At 43.3% G+C, this 16,292-nt stretch overlaps 1 protein-coding gene across 1 annotated transcript in view; it reads right to left on the reverse strand.

Moving 5' to 3' along the window:
* Positions 1 to 16,292, reverse strand: part of SUCLG2 (succinate-CoA ligase GDP-forming subunit beta) — a 225,687-nt gene that overhangs the window by 152,233 nt on the left and 57,162 nt on the right. Inside the window, exon 2 of the mRNA XM_081184275.1 lies at positions 12,395 to 12,536. Coding sequence (XP_081040401.1) covers positions 12,395 to 12,536 — 142 coding nt within the window. The remainder of the gene's footprint in view (positions 1 to 12,394; positions 12,537 to 16,292) is intronic.

The raw sequence follows: 16,292 nt of genomic DNA on the forward strand, positions 1-16,292 counted from the left end.
CTGATTCAATCATACCTAGCCTGCTCTGACAGCAAGAAAAACAACTAGAAATGACGTTCTTGAACTTTTTAAGCCGAGAAACAAGAATGCCGCACTATTCCTCTATCCTCAGAAAATCAACCGGATAGCAGATTAAGAGGAACGGTTACAGGCCACCCTCCCTTCTCCCATTTCCCTTTAAAGTGGGTCTTTCCAAATCTCTGATGGATCCCTCTTTCGGGTTATTCTATAAGGGACATTCATAGAAAGATCCAGCAGTCACTGGGAGTCCCACCCCAACCCTTTAACTATGGATATTTCCCTGGTCAAATGGGCTTACGACAAGGGAACCTTCTGTTTTCCATTTCTATGGAGTTGGCTTGTAGTAGCAAGTAGAGGTCACTACTGGCAGTCTGAGTCTTCCAGGATTTTCCCAGGCCCAACAGCTTGGAAGCAGTGAATTTCCTCTCTACAACGGCAACTTGAAAGGAACTTAGTGTTAGCAATTTCACGCCTCCGATGCTACATATGTGATTGGTGTAAATTACATGCCTGTTTGAGAAGAGTGTGAGGCAACCTTAGTCCTCTCTCTCTCTCTCTCTCTCTCTCTCTCTCTCTCTCTCTCTCTCTTTCCCTAACGTACTTCACGGAGGTGTTGTGGAGAAAAAACTGGGGAGAAGAGAACATGTGTAGCATTCTGAGCTTCTCATTGAAAACATGGGATAAAAATTAAACCAACAACAATACCTCTATGGACAACTTGTGGCTCTCCAGATGTTACTGGACTACAACTTCCATCGAGCTCCAACATGCCAGTCTTGTTGGCTGAGGCCAACAGAGTTGGAGCCAAACAATATCTGGAGACAAGAAGTTGCCCAGCCCTGTCGCAGAGGTTAAGCAGCGTCTTAAGTAGGCTACGTCTTAAGTAGGCTATCCTGCCTTCACCAGAAACTGCTGTTGACATGGAATATAGGTTAGAAATCTCACCACAGGATGCTGCTAGCTATTGTATATATTGCGTCAGAGAAGAAAAAATTCAACATGGAACAGTGGTTGGGTGGGCACGGATAGACTCATGCCTACATGGTTTCCTCAAATGAGAACATTGAAGGACTTGAAGTCCATAAAGCATGTGTCGAACTGCCGTACATGGAAACACAGCCCATGTTAAGCATGCAATAGTTCTGTATTTTACACATTAGGAAGGTGGAGTTACTCGCAACACATCCTTGCTTTCACGCCTAGTTATTTTTACAGTTGAAGAGTAACAGTATACATCACAATAAATTAGAAATAAAGAATCCAAATTATCCTTGCGCTCATGTTATTTGTAATACAATCTGGCTTTTTATCACATTTATATATTAGGAATTGTGCCTTCTGCGGAAAAAGTCACCAATCAAACTCCCTTAAAACAAAACAAAAACAAAAACAAACAAACCACACAACATAGCCAGGATTAAAAAGAATGGTTTCTATGGCATATGCTAACTATGAAATTCAGTACTCAATTTATAACAATATTTTGTTTGTATTTTCGTCTCCATTCCCACTTCCAAGTGGCAATTTTAGTAATTTGATCAGAAATCCAACACGGAGAACAGTAACTCAGCACAACATTAGTGTCAAACAGCTGAAATGAGATTTTGATTTGCTGGCCCCCTATCCATTACTCACATTACTATAAATCTATTTGATTCAAAGACGTTTGGTGGCAGAGAAGGGTTATAAAATAACTAAAGGTATGCTGCAGCTTGCACTCACGTCCTTAGTGAAAGTTTCTAAAAGTATAAATGGATACTTCTAAGTGCTGGAGGGCAGGGGAATAAGGGAGGGAGAGTAATTTTCTTATTCAAGAATTTCCCTTTCAACACTGCTTTATTAATTAAGCTTGATTTGTTTGGAGGCCACATGTTACTTTGAGCTGAGGTTAGGGAATCCTGTGGCCCTCCATCTGCTGTTCAACTCCAGCTCCCATCAGCAGAGCCAAGGGTCAGGGACAGTAGGAATCCAGCAAATTCTGTAGGGCCATAGGTTCCCTACCCAATGACTTAAAATATTATGAGAAACGCCACCAACACTGAAGAGGTCCTTGTTGACTGACAGCCAAGCTGGAGGCTTACATACAAAATCTCTGCTTAGGTATTTATTTTCTCAGTGGTGTTGGGCAAATGGCTTGCTCTTTTTTGTCTGTGTCTGTAAAATCAGCCAACATGAATAAATCCACCCCTTAATTTCACAGAATCTAGAGTACATTTGAAGTCTTAAGGGGCAAAATTTGGGTAAAGGTAAAGGGACCCCTGACCATTAGGTCCAGTCGTGACCGACTCTGGGGTTGCGGCGCTCATCTCGCTTTACTGGCCAAGGAAGCTGGCGTACAGCTTCCGGGTCATGTGGGCAGCATGACTAAGCCGCTTCTGGCAAACCAGAGCAGTGCACGGAAAAGCCGTTTACCTTCCTGCTGGAGCGGTACCTATTTATCTACTTGCACTTTGATGTGCTTTCGAACTGCTAGGTTGGCAGGAGCAGGGACCGAGCAACGGGAGCTCACCCCGCTGCGGGGATTCAAACCGCCGACCTTCTGATCAGCAAGTTCTAGGCTCTGTGGTTTAATCCACAGCGCCATCCGTGTCCCTAATTTGGGTGCTGTTGTTGTTGTTTAGTCGTGTCCGACTCTTCGTGAGCCCATGAACCAGACCACGCCAGGCACTTCTGTCCTCCACTGCCTCCCGCAGTTTGGTCAAACTCATGCTGGTAGCTTTGAGAAACCATCCAACCATCTCATCCTCTGTCGTCCCCTTCTCCTTGTGCCCTCAATCTTTCCCAACATCAGGGTCTTTTCCAGGGAGTCTTCTCTTCTCATGAGGTGGCCAAAATATTGGAGCCTCAGCTTCACAATCTGTCCTTCCAGTGAGCACTCAGGGTTGATTTCCTTAAGAATGGATAGGTTTGATCTTCTTGCAGTCCATGGGACTCTCAAGAGTCTCCTCCATCACCATAATTCAAAAGCATCAATTCTTCAGTGATCAGCCTTCTTTATGGTCCAGCTCTCACTTCCATACATCACTACTGGGAAAATAATTTGTGTACCCCTCCCCAAAGTCTATACAGCCAATTTATGCACCCTGGAATGGCAAAAAGAATGCTGGAACAGAATGGCAAATGGAAAATTCAGAAGATCTCGCTAGACTGGGAGTTCAATACAATGTTCATTTCCAGCATCAAAACTGCCCTCTGGCTCAGGTGCAAAAAAGAAGATAGGTGGTAAATGAAACATATTAAGGAGGGATGGAGTAGTGATGATAATTAGCTAGCATGGAGATTAATTAGTTACTTAGAAGAGAAGGTGTCAAGGCAGCCTTTGTTCGTTTACCTTAAACGAACATCAGTTCTTACCTACATACTCAGCTTCTTTGTTTGCAGCTTAGCTTCAGGTTTCCCAGTTGGTATAAAGGGAAGGATGAGGAACCTTTCGGGATCTAGAGATGTCATTTGCTTTGGGCAATCTTCAGTGGGCATGGCCAGAGGCAAAAGTGGCTGGAGCAACAAATGTAAATTTTACCTCTGTACAGAAAGCTGTTTTCTATAGACACACTCCTCTCTATTCTCCATCCAGATAAAAAAAGAGGCATCATCAGGGTAGGTAAAGGTAAAGGGACCCCTGACCATTAGGTCCAGTCGTGACCGACTCTGCGGTTGCGGCACTCATCTCGCTTTACTGGCCGAGGGAGCTGGCTTCCGGGTCATGTGGCCAGCATGACTAAGCCGCTTCTACTTGCACTTTTGACGTGCTTTCGAACTGCTAGGTTGGCAGGAGCAGGGACCGAGCAACGGGAGCTCAACCCATCGCAGGGATTCGAACCACCGACCTTCCAATCAGCAAGTCCTAGGCTCTGTGGTTTAACCCACAGCACCACAGAGACACAATTACAAGGAGACAGAGTACAGGGGCATGGAGCTGCGGGGGTTCTCCTTCCAGTAGGGAGAAGACACCAAGATCTGCATGTCCTCTGATGACGAGGAAGTGACTGTAAAGATCAGCGGAGACCAGACGATCAAGTTCCCTGATCGGCTTGGGGTGAATGCTGCAAAATTCTGCCCAGTGGAGGGGAGACATAGCGATAAGATCTGTCAAGTTTGACTGACGTTCATCCGTGCCTTGTTCGTGTGTCAGAAGAAGAAAAAACAGAAAATAAAACGTGTTGCTTGACCTTGTCTGCCTTGCCAGCTTCTTGGGGATTCCTACTGACCCTGGGAGGGAGAATTATTAAGTTGGTTTTTGTTCTTAGTTTTACTATGTATTTTCTGTTTTTTATATTGCAATTTTATCTTATGAAGCGCCCTAAGATCTATGGATGAAGGGTGGTATATTAATTTAATATATATGAATAACCAGGCAAAAACATTCTGGGGTAGTGAAGCAGGGCCTGTGAAAGGTGCAGCAACAGTAAGCCAGGAGCAACGGCCAAGGTTCAGGCGTCCAAGATTAGCAGCAAGAGTTCCAAGAATGTGTGGCACTTGCAAAGTTGTTCCAGTGAGTTTCCCTCTTTTTTCTTGACGCGCCACCTCTTCTTGAGGTTTATGTAAATTATGTAAACTATGTATGTGCAAATGCGCATCGACGAACTCACTGAAAAACATTTAAATGTATGTACTTTAAGTGCATATTTTTCGTTCTGTGCACACAAAATGCATGCAATGGGATGGATTGGCAGATTGATGGAGCGTTAAGGAGATCAAAATTAGCTGCTTAGCACATCCCCCACCCACAGGGTATGCTGCTTTTTCAGCAAAAAATGTCTGCTTGCAGAAACGTTCTATTTGAACCCAAGGAACTACAGTGGTACCTCAGGTACTTTATTCGTTCTGGAGGTGCACTATTAACCTGAAACTGTTCTTAACCTGAGGTACCACTTTAGCTAATGGGGCCTCCCGCTGCCACCGCACAATTTCTGTTTTCATCCCAAAGCAAGGTTCTGAACCCAAGGTACTATTTCTGGGTTAGCGGAGCCTGTAACCTGAAGCGTCTGTAACCCAAGGTAGCACTGTACACAACCCCACACAGAGCTCTCCTCTTCTTGACAGTGAATGGGAAAGTTTTCTCACCCAGCAGAACCTTCACTCACCCCACCAAATGAAATTCTTGATCAGAGATAGATAGAGGTGGGAATCCAAAATACACAATAATTACTAGCATGACTCACATCCTAGTATTAAATGCCTTTGTCACAAAGAACTAACTAAAGGCAGCCCCCCTTCCAGAGAAACCTGCCCTCAGCAAGTCAAAGCCATAAAGGGAAATCTGATCTTACTCTGTTCATGCAGCAAAACCAAAATCTAGCAACTTCAAATGCATCTGCAGCTTGCAAATGTGGTTGTTTATTCACGTTCATTAGAAGTCAATACCAATGCCGATATTTTTAGGTTGCTACCTTAATCCCACCTGTCTTCTCTCTCTAAAGAAGTTCAGGCTCATACCTGACACTGACTGAAATACTAACGATACATTATGATCGTTCCCTCACAGACGAATTCAGAAGCAAGCTCTCAAATCTCTTGGCTTGTTATGTACAGTTAAATACAGATATAAAAAGACAAAGTTGTTTATTTTGAGCTTCTATCATAAGGGAGATTGGGCATAACAGAGTACTTTCATGATTATACAGAATGTGTTATTTCCTTATTTGTTGGATACTTGCAGGCTCTTGACCTGGAGCATAAAATGACTTAACGCTGACTTATAAGCAGTGCTTCTTATAAAGTCGTTTCAACTAAGAATTGCTTGGAAATGTGCAAAGCCAAAAATCCTTTGGGTTCTGTCTTTTACTAGACAGAATCCCCTTTGCAGTCATGCATTAATGCCATGACTTTAATTTTCTAGTCATCCGCTTTGCTTTGGGTGGGGGGAGTCTATCAACTCCATTAAGCATGTTTACAAATCCTTTTATGTTCTTTCCCCCTTTTTCACTAGCAACTCCCAGCAGTTTTTGGTATATTTTTCAGGGAAACCGTTAATCAAGAAATGTACTAAATACATAGGGCATTCTAACATTGCCACTGACTTTAGTACTGCAGAGGTTTGTATCTGAAGGAACTGTATCCACCACTAAAATTTTCATTTGCAAACAGAAATTTTTGGAAGCTGTTTATTAACTGCAAGCACTGGCAGTCAGGCAAACTATTCCTAGGCTGTCTCTCCCTGGCTCAACGCAGTTGCAACACTTCCCAATCTCTGAATCATGATGAATGAGAGATCATGAGCTCACACGCTCCCCATGCCCCTCAGGCTGGGATGCTATGGTCAGCTGAAACAATAATCAGAATCGGGTTTCAAATATTGATTTACATCGAACTACAGTTAGCATTTGGGACGTGGGTGGTCTAAACCACAGAGCCTAGGGCTTGCCGATCAGAAGGTCGGCGGTTCGAATCCCCGTGACAGGGTGAGCTCCCATTGCTTGGTCCCAGCTCCTGCCAACCTAGCAGTTCGAAAGCACATCAAAATGCAAGTAGATAAATAGATACCACTCCAGCGGGAAGGTAAACGGCATTTCCTTGTGCTGCTCTGGTTCGCCAGAAGCAGCTTAGTCATGCTGGCCACATGACCCGGAAGCTGTCTGCGGACAAATGCTGGCTCCCTCAGCCTGTAGAGTGAGATGAGTGCGCAACCCGAGTCATCGGCGACTGGACCTAACGGTCAGGGGTACCTTTACCTTTACAGTTAACATTCAGCATGGTGAAGATCATGCAGGTAGGGAGAGATTCAGACCAGAAAAAAAGGGGAATGCAAGCCAAAGAGGAAAAACCAAAATGAATCCCTTGTGAAGAGACTGAGAATGGTCACATCTGCCCCCAAACCATTAAAGACCTAATGGACACTCACACATTGTGATCTATGCCAACAAAGGCTCTGGAGCAACCAGTGCTGTCAAGTGCATATCCTAATGGGGTTTTTTTCAATGCCAAGAGAAAACCTTTTGCTTCATCCAAGTATTTTTAAACAACTCCTGTAGTTCAGACCTTTTAGTTTTAAATCTGTTTTTTAAACTTTAGGGTTGTGGTGAACATTCTATTCTATTCTATATATTATATTATATTATATTATATTATATTATATTATATTATATTATATTATTCTATTCTATTATTCTATTCTATTCTATTATATTATATTATATTATAATATTATATTATATTATATTATATTATATTATATTATATTATATTATATTATATTATATTATATTATATTATATTATATTATATTATATTATATTATTATATTATATTATATTATATTATATTATATTATATTATATTATATTATATTATATTATTATAAGCTCTGTATGCCACCCTTCATCTGAAGATTTCAGGGTGGTTCACAACATAAAATTACAATATAAATAAACACAAAATGCCTAATAAGAACAGTGATAAAACAATACCCCCCAAATGAACACATTTAAAAGGACATAGACTGTTAATCAACCAAAGGTCTGGTTGAAGACATGAACACAACTAACCCAGGTTTCTTACTGGTCTTTGCCTGCTTTACCACTTTGTCTATCTTGTGGGCATGGGGAAAGAGAAGACACCCAGCTAAGATGATCTTTCTAGGGAATGCCAGGGTTTGTCAACCCCAGGGTACAGCAGAGAAGCACATGGCTTTGTATACCATCTGGGAAATCTACAGAAGTGCAATGGTGGTTTCTGTTTATGTAACTATCATGGCGTCGTATCCTGCAATGGCCCAAATGACGTTCTAGATAACTAAATGAAGCATACGTTGGTTTGCAGGGATAAGTAGACGAACAATATAGCAATTTTGAAATGCATTATTCAGACTGAATTTAACTAAACACAACAAAATGATGCCCCAACAAGCAAGTTAATGACAAGGACTGTGTTAATTAACGGCTTAGTGGAGCATGGCAGTAATTTCATAGCTCTTGCAATTCCCTTTACACTAAAATTCAAAGATGTCTTAAATAATCCAGTTAATTCACTGTGCACTTGATACACTTAAATAAAATGGAACATTATCGCCGCGAATGATGGAAACATGCCTTCAAAGATGGAAGATGCAAGACAGTTCAATGAATGAATCATAAACGTTTTTCCACCACCATGTGTTTTACTGACAGAGTGATGGAACACTGACAACAGAATAACAGCAGCAGCAGCAGCAGCAGCGACATAAATAAATTTATATATTTCTTAAAGCTGAAATAGGCCCCTAAGTGGTTTACAAAGTGCAAAAAGCCACAAATATTTAAATATAAGCACCCATAAATAAATCAGGCAATGTTGCTGTTTAGTCGTTTAGTCATGCTCGACTCTTCGTGACCCCATGGACCAGAGCACTCCAGGCACTTCTGTCTTCCACTGCCTCCCGCAGCCTCCCGCAGGCAGTAAAACAATCCAGTTAAACAAAGCAATTTAAAAGGTCAGGAGATCAAGGGAATGCCTATGTAAACAGGTCCATTTTCAAAAGCCAACAGAATGCCAGTACAGATGGGGCTATCGTACTTCAGCAGAGACACCCTCCTCCCTCATTCCGTATCATGCTGGTTTTCAGAACTGTTCAAGCCCACATTGGCTAGGCTCTGAAACTATGTGTTCCCACTATGCATTCCAGTTTCATACAACATTGTTCAGTCACAGCTGGGCTCCTGACTTGCTCCAGTCCATGGACCAACCATGGCCTGCCCAATGTATGAACGCCCACTTCAGAGCCCAGTTTGGGTCGGGTGATTCTCAGAAATGGGGACCTGCAGAGAGATAGGGGAGCTGGCAGAAAATTGTGCAAGCAGAAACGCATCCCATGCTTGACAACTCCAGCCCCTTTGTTATTGCTGTTTGCTCCATGTTTTAAAAACACAATATGCTTCCCACCCCCCTTCCGATATTAATATCCCTGTAATCATACACTGCAATCAATGGCAATATCATTAATAAACCATGGAAATGCCGAACAGTGAGAACATTACTCAGTCTAGAGATCCGTCTCTTTTTATTATGACAGGCATACAACTAGTTTTCTTTTCAGTCCTATTTATAAAAGCCCTTATCTTATTAAGTAGTATCACATCTCAAGTTAAAAGCAGCGAGTAAAGGTACGCTACAAGATCTTTTTCTGGGCTCAGCAGTCCTTAAAGTGAGCTGATGAGAGAATGAAAAGGGAGAGATTAAAAATGATGAGTTCAGAGCCTCACAGGAGATAATTTTCATTTAATCTGCTGAAGTGGCACACACTGCATTCTGCTGCCTTATTGCCATTGCAATCTGAAGGACTATTACCGAAACAACTTTCACCTATGGAAGAGCAAGGCTGCATATGTAGAGCTTAGTTCTTTAATTTGGAACGCAGCCCTTACCGGCACTAAGCACACAGTTACGAATTGACTTTGAAGTCCCATTAAAGCAGGCATAGGCAAACTCCAGCCCTCCAGATGTTTGGGACTACAATTCCCATCATCCCTGACCACTGGTCCTGTTAGCTAGGGATGATGGGAATTGTAGTCCCAAACATCTGGACGGCCAGAGTTTGCCTATGCCTGCATTAAAGCCAAGGTGTGGGGATAAGAGAAGCCCATGGAGCTCCCGGATACCTCTGCCACTCTTCCAGGATGTTGTATGTGGCTTGAATGGCCTGGAGCCAGACCTGTCCCTGGCTCAGTTCTTAACTATGAGTGCCTGAGTGTCTTCCCAATTGACCTGAATTAATCGTACGACAAGAGCACAAAGCAGCCAAGACAGATGGCACTTGCCCACTCTTCACATGTGACAGGCTGGGCAGAAATCATGTTGCCCTTCATAAAACAGGGAAAGGAAAGGTGAGACTTCACCACAAGACTTCATTCCGCCCCACTCCTTTGCCCCAGAGGCACTCAGTACAAGCTGCTGCCCAGTATGTGGTGGCCAAAAGAACATATAAGGGAAGACTCATTATACTATGAGAATCTTTAGTAAGCTACTTTGGAGCTATAAAGCAGGATAAAAGTGCTCAATGAAATGCTAGGATTCCAAACCAACTAGGGTGGTACCTTGGGTTAAGTACTTAATTCGTTCTGGAGGTCCGTTCTTAACCTGAAACTGTTCTTAGCCTGAAGCACCACTTTAGCTAATGGGGCCTCCTGCTGCTGCCGTGCCGCCGGAGCACAATTTCTGTTCTCATCTTGAAGCAAAGTTCTTAACCTGAAGCACTATTTCTGGGTTAGCAGAGTGTGTAACCTGAAGTGTATGTAACCCAAGGTACCACTGTACCTGACTGATTTAAGAAGCTTCCCCATGACATTATGGTACTGGATTGTGCACGTTTCGTGCACAAAACATTTTGTTTTGTTTTGCTTTGATTTGATTTCCATTCTGTTTCATGTCTACATGACACATGCAGCTATTCGGGGATTTGGAGTGACGCATCAGACATTAAGCTCTGTTTCCCCTTTTCCTTGAACCCAGGTGTGACTGTGGACATTCTAAACAGGTATCAGGAGTCAGAAATGAGATGGCTGAAATTCAATTACTCGATCAATATATTTGTGGATGGGCACAGAGTTGACCATGAAATAGTCAACTCTGGTTTGGATGACATTGCACTATTCCTAAAACTGGGTTCACAGCAACAGAGTGCTGTTAGGTGGATGTTCATACAAGTGTGATCTGCTGGCAATATCTAGGTTAGATTCCTGCTACATGGGGTCAGCTATGCAGACTTCAGGTGATGTTTTTAAGCACCAGGTAAAAGCAGCTTTGATTTCCTGGCTTTTAACTGCCTTCGGTGGTTTCCCGGTTGATTTTGATGGTTTTACTGTTGGAACATTTTTTATTGCTATTGTTTGACAGTTTCTTTACCTGGTGATCCAAGGACTTTTACGCAGAAATGTAACGAACATAAAATAAACTACTTAGCAATGGCTTGCAGCACAGTCCTATGCAGGTTTTTGCAGAAATAAGCCCCAGAGTCTAAGGAAACTTGCTACTTAATAATAGTAATAATATTTAGATGTATTAGTCACTTATTACCAAGGTTTCCAAGCGACTTACATAAACATAAACACATTATATCATTAAAAATTCATATAAACCATTAACATTAATACTGCAAACACCTACAATTCACACGTGCACAGGGAGACCACCCCCACCCCCTGGCATAACAGCCAAGGGGAGTTTTGGCAGCACACTAACAACATAACAAAATCAGCTCAGTAAATAAGAATGCAGAGATGTAGACTTGCATACATATCTAGTAACCAGCTAATGGCATCTGGCAGCTTGGTCACCATGCAGACTAAGCAACAATTCCTCCCGCCAGCCACACTTTCTTTTTCATTTATTTATTTTTTAAAGTACACGTGGGACCTGGCAACACAAGACTGTAGTACCCTCATTATCTAACACCAAGTTTCTTGCTTAGGGGCCTAGGCAGCCAGCCCTGCCCCATTCTGGAATGCCATTCCATTCTCTCCTACACACCACTTTCCTTTTCCAACTGATAGTCAACATTTCATAATTAGTGAGCATGCTCATTTCACATTGGGGGGTTTTTTGTGGGGGAGGTTGCCCCCTTTGGTGGATTTTTTATTTTTTTATTTTCTAAGATTCTGCAATACTGGGGTCCCCAGCCCTACCCTAAGTATAGGACTAAAAGGTAAAGGGACCCCTGACCATTAGGTCCAATCGTGACCGACTCTGAGGTTGCGGCGCTCATCTCGCTTTATTGGCCGAGGGAGCCGGCGTACAGCTTCCAGGTCATGTGGCCAGCATGACTAAGCTGCTTCTGGCAAACCAGAGCAGCGCACGGAAACACTGTTTACCTTTCCGCCGGAGCGGTACCTATTTATCTACTTGCACTTTGACGTGCTTTCGAACTGCTAGGTTGGCAGGAACAGGGACTGAGCGATGGGAGCTCACCCCACTGCGGGGATTCGAACAGGCCGACCTTCTGATCAGCAAGTCCTAGGCTCTGTGGTTTAACCCACAGCGCCACCCGCGTCCCGCCCAAGTATAGGACTATCCCTCCTGTTTATCAGTGGTCCCAGTTTGTCTACAATCCTGTCAGTGCTGACTATCCAAGTTTGCTGTTTAGCAGGACTGATAGCAAGAAAGGGAAATGAAATTCTGGAAAAGTCATATTGAGCAACAGCATCTGCTGTTCTGCACTACACTACACGTTCCGTTATATATGTATATATGCTGACACTCAGAGCCTCTGGGACTAAATGGAATAAAGATTGCATATGAAACCACGTTCGTTATCTTTATATATTTCCGATCCCTAGAATAAAAACATGTCTTCGCTTCAAAGACCGTATGCAACATGTATGCAATGATATATTTGCAGCACAACATAATTTTCCAGGCTGGTTTACAGCTTCTGCAGGTTTCACTTCATTACTAGTCAACTTACTTAGTCTCTTAGCAGCCTCAAGAGCATCATTTGCAGTGTCAGCCACGAAGAATCTCTGAACTGTGACCCCGTGATCAGCCATCAGTTTCTTACTCTGGTATTCCTGCAGGTTTAGCCATCGTCTAGGGGCCAACTGAACAGCCTACAGAAATGAGATGGGGAGGAGATCACAATGTTCATTATGAGCAGTTCATGCAGCAGTCAACAGAGCTATTAAGCAGCATAGTTGTGGTCACCTGCAACCCGCAATAAACAAGGCTAGGAAATAACTCTTTAAGATTTTTGCATAGAGTACACTGTATGCATGTTTATGAGCAAAATATTCCGCATCCTTAGAAGAAGGCACCAGTGTATGGTACAGTACTTCTTAATTTTATCCAGGTGTGCTCTAGCTTCTGTGAAATAAATTGCATCTTGATGGTTTCCCTCTCCCAAGCTCCCAAAGCACAAAACATCGTTATCAGGTTATTAGATTAGGTTGTTCACGCTTCCATCCAGACAAGTCCCAGTCACAGTATTGGGGTTTATTCTTGTGTAACTGTGAGATTTTCAGTCTTAATTTTAGTGCAGTTCTCACCTGAGTTTCAGACTTTCCAAGCATCCCCAAATGAACAAGAAACGTACATTTTTTTTAAAAAAAGGCATCAGGGCCAAACAGGTTCTAAATAAAATCTATATTAAAAAAAATGAGAGCCACTGTGATCTAGCAGATATTTCATCCATATCCACTGATGGATATCTAGCGGAGTACTGGTTAGGGAGCCCTGTGCTGCAATCCTTCATCAGCCATGAATTTGTTATGTGCTCCAAATCTGGCTAGTTCTCTCCTCGGCTATGCCCCTAACTCCTTCCAATTGTGGCTGAATTGTGCAGAGAGAGAAAAAGAAGATGGGGGGAGACAGAGAAACCTTTGCATGGAACTGAAGAGGGATGAATTGGCTATTAAATTTCTATTTCCTATACAGCTGAAGATCTGCAAATCTAAGAAACAGGGCAAGTTGGCCCTCAGTGCCGAACACAATGAACGCTTAAGATCTAGCCTACTACTACAATCTTGTAACAGCATGGATTCTTCTAGTGCCACAACTATTTCAGATTTTGCTGCTATAATCACTTTCAAGTTGACCTAAAATTAGAACCTGATCAGCTTAAGCCGCTTCTTCAAGCCCGATGATCCTGTGCATACTTACTTTAAAAAAATAAAAATTATGCTATTTAAATATTTGTGAGCATGGCTACATTTGACACTAGTTCAAACCAAAATGTCAAGATTAAAAGGTGTCATAGATCTTGAACCATGGTCCCTGGGCCTCATCCCCTTTGCCACTCAGGCATCAGTCAGGCCATATAACCACAACACATTATCATGCTGGGATAGCTCAGTCAGCAGAGCATGAGACTCTTAATCTCAAGGCTGTGGGTTCAAGCCCCATGCTAAGCAAAAGATTCCTGCACTGCAGGGGGTTAGACTCAATGACCCACATGGTCCCTTCCAATTCTATGAAGGGCTCTGTGGCGCAAGGGATCAGTATGTCTGTCTGTTAACTAGAAGGTTGGTGGTTCGAACCCATCCAGGGATAGCTGTGGGCAAGATTCCTGCATTGCAGAGGGTTGGACAGGGTGACCCTTGGCTTCTCTTCCAACTCTACAATTCTATGCCCCGGAGGCCAAAATTGTGAACTACACAAACTCTAAACTCCATCCAACCACTGCCTGCTCCACCTGGAAAACCAAACTTCAAGCTACGCAGCCCAGTGTTCAACATATACTATGTAAGGAATGGGGATCCTGTGGCTCTCTAGATGTTGATCAACTCCCGTTTCCGTCAGCGCCAACCAGCACGGCCACTGGTCACCAAAAGTGAGAGCTGTAGTACTGACAATATTTGGAAGAAGAAGAAGAGGAGGAGGAGGAGGAGGAGGAGGAGGAGGAGGAGGAGGAGGACGACGACTTTGGCTTTGATATCCCGCTTTATCACTACCCTAAGGAGTCTCAAAGCGGCTAACATTCTCCTTTCCCTTCCTCCCCCACAACAAACACTCTGTGAGGTGAGTGAGGCTGAGAGACTTCAGAGAAGTGTGACTGGCCCAAGGTCACCCAGCAGCTGCAGGTGGAGGAGCGGGGAAGCGAACCCGGTTCACCAGATTACGAGTCCACTGCTCTGAACCACTACACCCTGCACTTTATGATACTGTCTAAGTTGCTAGCTGTCTGAGCAACTTAGAGGTCCTGGACACGCCTGCTACAAATTCTCACTTGCTTATCCATCCTGAAACCTTGCTAACTCAACATGCAAGGCTAACCCGCCCTTTCGCCCCCAACGCTGAGTATGCCAGTTCTTCCCTTGTACTCTTCCACATGCTTGCGTTATCTGGCATACGGGGGCGACCCTGAAAAGGATTGGCCCCATAATGAGTTACTGACAATCATGTTAGAAGTCACAGTAAGGGCATAAGAACAGCCCTAGTGGATCAGGCCAGAGGCCCATTGAATTAATCATCCTGTCTTCACAGAGGCCTATGGGAAGCCTACAAGAAGGACCCAAGTACAACAGAGCTCTCTAAATTTGTGATGCCCAGTACAGCGGTACCTCGGGTTAAGTACTTAATTCATTCCAGAGGTCCGTTCTTAACCTGAAACTGTTCTTAACCTGAAGCACCACTTTAGCTAATGGGGCCTCCTGCTGCTGCCGTGCCGCCGGAGCACGATTTCTGTTCTCATCCTGAAGCAAAGTTCTTAACCTGAAGCACTATTTCTGGGTTAGCTGAGTCTGTAACCTGAAGTGTATGTAACCTGAAGCGTATGTAACCCGAGGTACCACTGTAACTGGTATTCAGAGGCGTGTTGCCTCCAACCATAACCAGTCCTCCATCCATTTGTCCATTCCTCTTTTAAACCCATACAAGCTGGTGACCATCGTTGCCTCCCATGGGAGGGGGCGTCATAAGGGTGTCATATAACCATGTAAAAGTATTTCCCTTGGTCTGTCCCGCATCTTTCAGCAGTCAGCTTCATGGGCTGCCCCTGAGTTCTAGTATTATGAGAGAGGGAGGAAAAACTTGCTGTAAATAGCAATGAGAAGTCAACCTAAGCAACTGGAGTACTACCCAGCCGTGCTGTAATTACATTCTATGTCCTGTGGAAGACATCCTCCTTATGGAGAGATGAACTGTGCCCCTCTGGCAGCTAACCTGCTAGAATCAAACAGCTGTTCATCAAGCAAAAAACCACTATTGGTCCACCAGCTGAGACAAAACAGACACATAGGAATTATTTATTAGATTAATACTGCAATGTGTTTATATCTATCTATCTATCTATCTATCTATCTATCTATCTATCTATCTCCACACACACACACACACACACACACACACAGAGAGTGGAGAAGCGGGTTCTTTCTCGACAGCTTTGCATTACAGGGGAAAAAAGTAATTATCCCACAGCTATATACGTCTATGGCTTGCATGCAATATTAAAGCCTTATATCAAAAGCAGCCGCCCATCTGCTGCTGCCTCTACTTTACGACTGTACATCATGGACCACGACCATCAAAACATGCAAGTTTTGTAGGATGCAATAAATAGGCAGCGCCACAAAAAAGTGAATAACACAAAACAGTAAGAACGTGTTGACTTCCCTTGCAATAAACTGGCGTTTAAAGAGTATATTTGGAGATTTATTTATTTATTCAATCTACACAGGAGGGCTGGAGCTGGAACGAAAAGCTTTGTTATGTGCAAGGAACGCTGTATGAGAGAAAGAGAGAGAGAGAGAGAGAGAGAGAGAGAGCGCTCTACAGGCTCTCAAATGCCTGGGAATGCTACACAGAGTGAATCTTCCATGGAGGGAGCACTTTATGGCCCAGTTGGAATGTACGCAGCTCAGCTTATTCAA

Source organism: Podarcis bocagei (assembly GCF_964188305.1).
Source record: "Podarcis bocagei genome assembly, chromosome: 2".
NCBI lineage: Eukaryota > Metazoa > Chordata > Lepidosauria > Squamata > Lacertidae > Podarcis > Podarcis bocagei.